The sequence below is a fragment of the Euphorbia lathyris genome, chromosome 10 (genome assembly GCF_963576675.1).
Source record: "Euphorbia lathyris chromosome 10, ddEupLath1.1, whole genome shotgun sequence".
Classification (NCBI taxonomy): domain Eukaryota; kingdom Viridiplantae; phylum Streptophyta; class Magnoliopsida; order Malpighiales; family Euphorbiaceae; genus Euphorbia; species Euphorbia lathyris.
In genome coordinates, this window is record NC_088919.1 from 55,031,500 (window position 1) to 55,041,033 (window position 9,534).

Consider the following 9,534-nt stretch of genomic DNA (forward strand, 5'->3'; position numbering starts at 1 on the left):
CTTACTGGAATCAATCTTGCTAAAAGGCTGGGTGTTAAGAGGCTCTCTGTGGAGTCTGATAATTTGGAAGCAATCAAAATGATTTCTGAGAATCATTCTATGGGTCTTAACAGTCGCAACCTCATCAAAGCTATTATAAGGCTTTGCTCCTCCTTTGAGTTCGTAGAGTTCAGACACATTTTTAGAGAGCAGAATCGTGTTGCTGATCGCTTGGCGGCGGCGGGCCATGAAGGAACGTTAGGCGTTACTACCCTTCCTGTTTCCCCTAGTTTCATCTCTCATCTTCTCTTAGAAGATAGGATTGGGGTTAGCTTCCCTAGGCTAATTCCTGGGTAGTTTGTTGTTATTCATTTTTCTTTTCCTTTTCTACCAAAAAAAAAAAAAAAGTCAATTAACAACTTAAAATATTAAAATTATTAATTAGTTTTCTGAACTAAATAAAAATATCAATTGAGTTTCTATTTTAAACAAAAATCATCAACTGGGACTTTATAAAAAAAAACATTGGCTTAATGTTTCTCGAGCCCCTTAACTTGTCTAAATTGGTCATTTTATCCCTCCAACTCATCGAATGTTCTATTTACCCCCTTAACTCCATAAAATGATATTTCTCACCCCCTTAATTTGTCCAAATTTATCATTTTACTCATTCTCAACTCATCGAATATCCTATTTACCCCCTTAACTCCATAAAAGTGGTATTTCTCACCACTTATGATCCTATTTACCCTCTTAACTCCATAAAAATGGTATTTCTTATCACTTTATAGTAGTCAAAAAAGTTGAAAAGAGAAACAACGAATAAAAAACACAAATAATAAGCACATTAATATAAACAAGTTAAATACATTATATGTAGGGATAATGTATCAAAATAGGTCTATGATTTTTGTGGAAGTATCAATTTAGGTTCCACTTACAAAATAGCATAAATATAGGTTTAACGTTTAAAAAAAATTATCAATTTAGACTTCAATAACAGATTGTAAGGGGGTAAATAGTACATTCTATGAGTTGGAAGGAGAAATGAACGAGTTGAGGGGTGAGAAATACCACTTTTATAGAGTTAAGGGGTAAATAGGGTATTCGATGAGTTAAGAGGATAAAATGACCAATTTGGACAAGTTAAGGGGATTGGGAAAGTATTAGGCCAAAAAACATTCCGGTTGAACCGTTTCAATTTTTTTATCTCCAAACTCATTTTGAACCAACACATAAATTATTACACTCTATATCCAATAGTCGTATTTTCTAATTTTAAGATAGAATGAGGTCGAAATTGATGATTTTTACTTAATGAGTGTAATGCCTAGTAAAAAATACATTGTCATTACTTGTATATATATATATATACACACACACCTTGATCATACCAGAAAAATAAAAGAAATAGGAATTCCATTCCATTCCATGGCTTCAGAAGTGAAAGAACTTCACTTTGTTCTGATCCCTCTACTTTCTCCAGGCCATGTTATACCCATGGTAGACATGGCCAAGCTTTTAGCTACCCATGGCATAATCGTCACTATCGTAACTACACCTCTTAACGCCGTCAAATTCACTTCCACAATCCAACGTTTCACCGATTCCGGCCTCCAAATCCGCCTCCTCCACCTCCATTTTCCGGCAACCGAAGCCGGATTACCTCCCGGATGCGAAAACATGGAAAAACTCCCCTCCAGAGACCTCATCAGAAACTTCTACACCGCTCTCACTATGCTCCAGGATCAATTCGAACAAGCTTTCCACACTTTACACCCTCGCCCAAGTTGCATAATCTCCGGTAAAAACCTCCCCTGGACCGTCCAAACCGCCCGAAAATTCGGCATTCCGAGAATTTTCTTCGACGGAATGGGATGCTTCTCGTTCTGCTGCACACATCAAATTGAATCCTCTCAAGTTCATCAGAACAAATCAAACTCCGAGACTTTTCTAGTACCGAATTTACCTGACCGGATCGAGTTAACACGAGCTAAATTGCCGGAAAATCTCAATCCCGGGTCGCCGGATTTGTCAGATGTTCGTGATAGCATCAAAGCAGTGGAATCAATAGCAGATGGGATCGTGGTAAACACATTCGAAGAGCTTGAATCGGAATATGTCAAAATGTTTAAAAAGGTGAAAGGAGATGAAAAAGTCTGGTGTATCGGTCCGGTCTCCGCCTGCAATAGGCTCAAATCCGACAAATCAGAAAGATGCCAAAACGAATCAGAAACCGATTCAACCGAGTTAATCACCTGGCTAGACAAAAGATCTCCGAGTTCAGTGATTTACGCGTGTTTAGGCAGCATTCCAGGCCTAACAACGCCGCAATGGATCGAACTCGGATTAGGTCTAGAAACATCAACTCACTCATTCATTTGGGTGATAAGAAAGGGGGAAAAATCAGAAAACTTACTGAAATGGATTGAAATTGAACGATTCGAAGAACGGAACAAAGGGAGAGGAATCATAATCAAAGGATGGTCTCCACAGGTACTAATCCTCTCCCATCCTTCAATCGGATGTTTCTTGACGCATTGCGGGTGGAATTCGACTCTGGAAGGAGTTTCCGCCGGAGTTCCGATCGTGACTTGTCCGTTGTTTGCCGAGCAGTTTTATAATGAGAGATTGGTGGTGGATGTGTTGAAGATCGGAGTGAGTGTGGGGGTTGAGAGTGCGGTGACTTGGGGATTGGAGCATAAGTTTGGGGTGGTGATGAAGAGGGAGGATGTGAGGAAAGCTGTTGAGGTGGTTATGGAGAAAGGGGGAGAAGGAGATGAGAGAAGGAGGAGAGCGAGAGAGATTGGGGAAGTTGCTAGAAACGCCATTGAAGAAGGTGGATCTTCTTATTTTAATGTTAAGATGTTGATTCAGTTTGTTCAAGATTCAATCAAAAATTATGTTTAGATGTTCATCATGGAAGTATCAGTGTTATCAGGTTTGAATCGAACGGATCGGTTCAACCGGAAATTGGTGAAGAGTCCAATCGAGTTATATCGGTTTGTTGAAGGTGTGAATCCACGTCACCGAGAACCAGTGCAACCCAAAGAGTAAATCTGCATTGCATTATAGCAAAATTATATTGGTTGCTAAAAATAATTCAATTGTTCTTCCCGATAACTGTGAATTGCTTTTTAGAATTAAGGGTAAATTTAACTTTTTACCTAGCAAAAGCTACACATAGATCATTTGATCATTCAACTTCTTCAAAAAAATTTAATTGATTCTCTGAACTATTGAAATGTTTCGATAACTCATTCAATTTGTATAAAATATTCAGTTAGCTCCATGAACTTGCGGAAAATATAATCAATTGATCACTCGGTCGTAAAAAAATGAGTTAAATACGAAATATGTATTCCACACATCTTAAAAAAAAGTAAAACGACCAAAATCGGGATATACGGTTTTAATATTAGAGAAGACAAGTTTTATAGTTGAGCAAGTAATAACTTAATTTTTAATGTATTTTTGAATTATATAATAACATTCTAAGATGTGTGAAATATATCTTTCGCATTTAACTTACTTTTTTTTTGCGACCGAGTGATTAATTGATTACATTTTATGCAAGTTCAGGGACTAATTGAATATTTTATACAAGTTGAAAGGGATATTAAAACACTTTAAAAGTTTAAGGGACTAATTAAAATTTTTGGATAAATTCAGAGAGTAAATAATATATTTAAGCCTTTTATTTATTTATTTTTTTAAAAGAGACTTAGTGTTTTTTTTTTTTTTTTTTATGAAAATGTTTACATCTTCATTATATACGAAACAACAAAAGAGGCTTAGTGTTTTACATTAGAAAAAGCAACGAATTTGGATAAGATGATAAGTTGACTTTGACAAAAGATTGGTCTAAGTCACTTCGTTTCTTTGTATCCAACAAGTTATTTATTTATTTTGAAAAAAAAAAACATAAGTTTATCTGTTTTAAGGATTAAGTCCATTATCAATTATTTTTCCATATTGAATCTTTAATAATTGATTTTGTTATAAATTCAGCTTTTATTAAACTTTTTCGTTGAATTTGGACGACATGCATTGTTAGGGCGATTCAGCCTATTGACGTGGACAAATAAAAATAAGAGTTTATTGACTAGGATACACATAGAGGAAAAAGCAAAAAAAAAAAAAATTTATAGAAATCAATTTCCAGTAGGTTTTTCCTAACTCGATTTTCTCTTTTCTCATTTTGTGATTTTCAGCATTAGAAATGTCAAATCGGCATTCTTCTTTCCCAAACTCGATGAAAAAATTAAATAAGGATAAAGTCCATAATAAAATTAATGATCAAGTGCTCGATATGGAAAAATAATTGATCAATGACTTGATACTTAAAACATATAAAGTTCAAGGGCTTAATTATATTTTTTACTTTTTTTTTTCAAGTTTTTTTTTTTTTGTCTAACTCATTTCCTTTTTTCTTTCTGAGCTTCGGGAATGTGCACATTGATTTGTTGATTTTATCAGTGCGACAATGGAATAACAAATTTTAATGCATGACATATTGGCTTGATGATGTGACACATTAACTTGCTAATTTGGAATATGAACTTTTACTAAAATTGCATATTGATTTAATAACGTAGTATATTATTGTTTTTTTTTAAATGAAAGGCGGGAAGCTAGCAAACTAAGCGGACCAAGAAGACCCAAAATAAATTGGGAGACTCCAAATCCGTTAAGAAACTAGGCCCAATATTATTAATAGTAAAATGTAAAGAAAATAAAAACAAAAACACATTTCTCTAGAGGTTAATCACACAAATAGTTACTAGAGTTTGAAGTTAGTTTTAGAAAAAGTCATCCAACTTCATTTTGTTTTAATAATCATTGAGTTTTCATTTTAATAAGATAATTCCGACCCTTTTAGCCAGAAAAAACATTTGAATAGTGATATGACATTGGCAACCACATTGAAAATATTGATTTTTACCTATAGCATAGTTAAATGATAAAACAAATCTTTAACCTTTAGGGAAGGTAACAAAGCTGCTGATTGGTTGGCGAATTTCGCAGAGAATCTCTCATTAGGTCATCACGAGTGTGTTGTGCCGCCTGCAGGCCTCCAGGATATCCTTGATGCTGACAATAATGGAGCTTCAACTATTCAGCATGTCAGAACTTAATTGTTTGTTCAGTTTCTTCTTTGTTTTCCGGGGTTTAACCCCTCCCTTTTACCAAAAAAAAAAAAAGTTAAATGATAAAAAAAAAATATTTATTATTTAATTAAATAAAGTGTTTCAAACTGGTCACCTGATAGTAAAATATATATTTTTAGCTTATTACATGGTTGCTACGCATATCATGTTATGTGTAACAAAATTCTACCAACACGATTGTCATGACACTATTTGAATGTTTTTTTTTTCCAGAATTACTTGTAATGAATTATTAAAATAAAAAATGAAGTTCAATAACTTTTATTATGAAATCCGGTAACCTTTTCGAAAAAAAATAAAAATAAAAATCCGGTAACCTTTTTGAAACCAAACTTTAATTATCAATGCAATTTATTTATTCTTTCCCAAGTTTTTTTTTTTTTTTTAAAAACAGAACATAACTTTATTAACTCAGAAACAAAGAATCTTTTACAATAGCGCTACCGATCCAACTCGGTGCCGTAAACGAACAAAAATCGTTAGCAATGGAACCAGTATGCCTAGCCATTGCATGAGCAGCTTCGTTCGCTAAACGAGGTATAAAACTAACGGTAAAACCCGTGTGAGTTGAAAGAACATCTCTACAATCCTGAACAATGCAACCAAAATCGGAAAAATCCTCCTCAGCAGACAGAATTCTGTTAACGACCCCTTTAGCATCCAACTCGAATTCTACTCGACTCCAGCCCTCAGCAGCCACCCAACAAAGGCCCTTGCGCAGCGCCAAAATCTCAACCATCCTCGGATCAATAATTCCCGCAATTGTTGAGCTGCAACACGCTACAACAGCGCCCCGGCTATCTCTCAAGACACAACCCAACCCGCAAGAATTCAGTGAGCCAAAAACCGCCCCGTTAGTATTGCATTTCAGGGAATTGAACTCCGGGGAGCGCCAACGAGCAGGCGGATTAATGTATTAATAAATGCTAGTTTAATTCATAAGTGTTAGTATATATTAGCTTATTTTTTCTTTTATATATATATTATTTATGAAGTCATTTGGTTCAACTAATCCGAATCAATTGGTTGAACCAACTGATCCCTGATCCAGTTTTCAATTCGGTTCGATTTCCAATCCGATTTTTAAAACATTGTATTATTAAAGATGATATGAACCTCTCAAATTAGTAAAAATCAATTGTTTATATTATTTTTAAAAAATGGATTAAAAATCGCTTAAAAATGCTTTAAAACTTTAAATTTAGTTTAAATATTGATTGATCATAAACTTACATAATAATAATAATAATAATAATAATAATAATAATAATAATAATAATAATATATTGTTAACTTTCTTGTTTGGTAAGATATATTGTTAAATTTCTGAACTCAATGCAAGTCTAACATTTATTCTTTTTGATTCGGTAGACCTCAACATGGCCCATCAAGCTTACAAGCCCAATAGTCACAACCTTGGAGGCCCAATATCCAGAGGTACATCTATTATAAGGATGCAGTATTTGACCCTATTACATATCTAGTTCTTCGGATCAAATACATAAATATCATAATTAAGTATAAAATTACAACTAACTCATATCACCAAATTTAATTCTTAATATGTCATTATTCTCTATATATTATGATTTTACACTATAATTTAAAAATTCTAGATTCAAATTCATAAATCATAAATCCTAGAAAATATATTCTAGACTTCTAATTTATAAATTTCAATCCTTAAATTATATTAAAAGTACTGATTTTACTAGTTTGATATAATTCAAAATTATGATTTGACATAGTTGTAAATAGTTTTTCAAAGATGAATTTCTGTGTAATTTTCCCTAGTTCTTATTTGCAGATATAATAATATATATGATATATTATTTCTGGGTAAATTATATTTGTGGCTCTTTAATTCTGATTTATTTTCTTGGAATCAAGCTCAAATTTACTTCAATGAAATGGTAAAAGTTTGTGTTCTACATTTCTAAGGAGGAGCACTCTTCTCTGATAGAAAATTTCAATAAACATGTTTGAGCCTTCCTAATAAATTTATGGATAAATTAAAGTAGTTTTGTGCATTTTATCAAGTCATTTATAATTGTGATAATAATATAGTGAAATTTTTAAACAGTTTTTTTTTTATTAATTTATACATCGCATATTTGATTTTTGATATTTTGGCAGTTTTTTTGTAATTGTATTTGCAACTCTAAACAATTTAGATATTTAATCCGGCTCATTGCTAAAAAATTTCTATAACTCTCACGTTACGCTAAACCTCTTTTTAGTGTTAGCGACTTAATATCTTCTATAAATAGTTTCAAATTCAGATTAGATGATCCATTTTCTTCAACTGCTTTCTTTGCCTTCAAACTCAACTCTTTTGCTTTTCTTCTCATCTCTTCACGTTCATCCATTAGTTTTGATATAGCCTTTACAACATCTTCCTTCTTAACCGAAACTCCAGTTTTCTCTTCATCCCCCCAAACAACAGTTGCCTCAGCCCCAACGTTCACCCCAATCTTCAACACTTCCACAACAAGCTTCTCATTGCAAAACTGATCCGCAAAAAGCGGCCAAGTAATCATAGGTACACCTTCACTTATCGCTTCAAGTGTTGAATTCCACCCACAATGTGTTAAGAATCCGCCTATGGATACATGTGATAGTATAACAAGTTGCGGTGCCCATCCTCTTATTATAAGGCTTCTCCCTCTCGTCCTTTCTTCAAAACCTTCTTCTTCTATCCATTTCTCTAACTCCATCCATTTCCCACCTCCTCTTAAAACCCAAACGAACGGTCTATTCGATAATTCTAATCCTAAAGCAAGCTCTATCAATTGCGAAGTTAATAAATTACAAATGCTACCGAAACATACATATATTACAGAACCTGATTGTTGCTCGTCGAGCCATTGTAGACATTCGGAGTGTTGAATTGAAACCTTATCGTTACCGTTACCGCCTCTTTGAATCCGATCCAAGCTACGTTTGTTGTTGAGCGAAACCGGACCAATACACCAAACCTTTCGACCTCTTATCTTCTTGCATTCTTGAACATATTCAGGTTCCAATTCTTCAAAAGAATTCTTTATGACACCATATGTTAGTTCTTCAGCAGCATTCATTTGCTCTCCCATGGTGCCGAATTTCGGCACCGCTGCTCCGGGGAGTTGCTGTTTGGTAATTCGGATATGATGAGGCAATCCCGGAACAGAAAAATATTCTGTTTCGGAATTTACAGTACTCATAATCCCCGAATTGTACACTCTATCCATACATAAATCAAAAAAGCAACAACATCCGTTGAAAGATATTCTTGGAATAAGAAGTTTCGTAGCTACTCCGCTTGTGTAAGGCAAACTAATATCGGAAATGATACAATTGGGGCTTGGATTCATCTGTTGAAGCAAAGTTTCAACTGGTTCTTGAAGCAGATTGAATGCGGAGTAGAAATTTAAGGCTAAGCTCAATGAAGATAGCATGTCAAGATTTTCACAATCTGGTGGTAGTCCGGCTTCTTCGGCCGGAAATTTGAGCTCAACGAGGTTAATCGGGAGGCCGGATTCGAGATCTCGGTGGAGGATTTGCCTGAAACGATTAGCATTGATTGGAGTAGTGATGATTGTGATGAGAACACCATGGTGAGCTAATGATCTGGCGATGTCAAACATGGGAATCATGTGGCCTTGAGCCATGAATGGAAATAGGATAAAATGGAGTTGGTTAGATTCAGAAGCAGCCATGGAAATGGTTTAGCTTGAAGAAAGATTGAATTGAAGAATAACCAGAAGAAAGCTGAGGACTAGAAAGAAAGCTACTGAGAAAGAATGAGAGGAGATAATTAAAGATCAAAAAGCTAAGGTTCTTGATTTGTTATTTGGTCAATTTTGGGCAATAATTTATTTTAATTTGGTGAAAATTTCACCTAATTTAAATTTAAATAGAGACTTGTCAGTTCTTCCTAACATGTACTAATATTTTAACATATGAATTTCATACATGCTATGTTTTAAAGTTTTTAATCAAATCCGTAGGCTAAAAATTTATAAGCATGTGTTTGGTTTATCTTCTGTTTGAGTTGTTTACTAATAGATGTAGATGTTAGATTGCTTTTTATCCAAAGGAGCTGTTTCGAAATTATATGAAACACTTTTTATCTCATTCTAAATTTAGAGGGTGTTTGGTTACATACGTTTCATCTCATGTTTACCTTTTCACTTTAAAAGTAAAGTTTTAGGTATTTGGTTAGACATTTTCAATTTGCCTTTTACTCCAGTAAAAGGTGCCTAAAAGAGTACCAGTTGATGTTGCATTTAGTTTGACAACTTTTAAAAATTGCATACTATTGAAGTGATAGTTGGTGCCAAAAAAGTTGTCAAAACTTAAGGTTACCAAACATTTTTTAATATAAAAAAAACTGATTTGCTTG

The 9,534-nt window shown here is 33.9% G+C and overlaps 2 protein-coding genes across 2 annotated transcripts; one reads left to right on the plus strand and one right to left on the minus strand.

Moving 5' to 3' along the window:
* The first annotated feature begins 1,391 nt into the window (after nt 1-1,391).
* Nucleotides 1,392-3,155, plus strand: LOC136209818 (UDP-glycosyltransferase 73C3-like). Its single transcript, XM_066001417.1, has one exon. The coding sequence runs from the start codon at nt 1,411-1,413 to the stop codon at nt 2,887-2,889; it is 1,479 nt and encodes a 492-aa protein (XP_065857489.1). The 5' UTR covers nt 1,392-1,410; the 3' UTR covers nt 2,890-3,155.
* A 3,797-nt stretch (nt 3,156-6,952) lies between these two features.
* LOC136209245 (UDP-glycosyltransferase 73C1-like) lies at nt 6,953-9,084 on the minus strand. The gene has a single exon (XM_066000670.1). It carries the CDS (start codon nt 8,846-8,848, stop codon nt 7,370-7,372), a length of 1,479 nt encoding a protein of 492 aa, XP_065856742.1. The 5' UTR covers nt 8,849-9,084; the 3' UTR covers nt 6,953-7,369.
* Between the last annotated feature and the right edge of the window lie 450 nt (nt 9,085-9,534).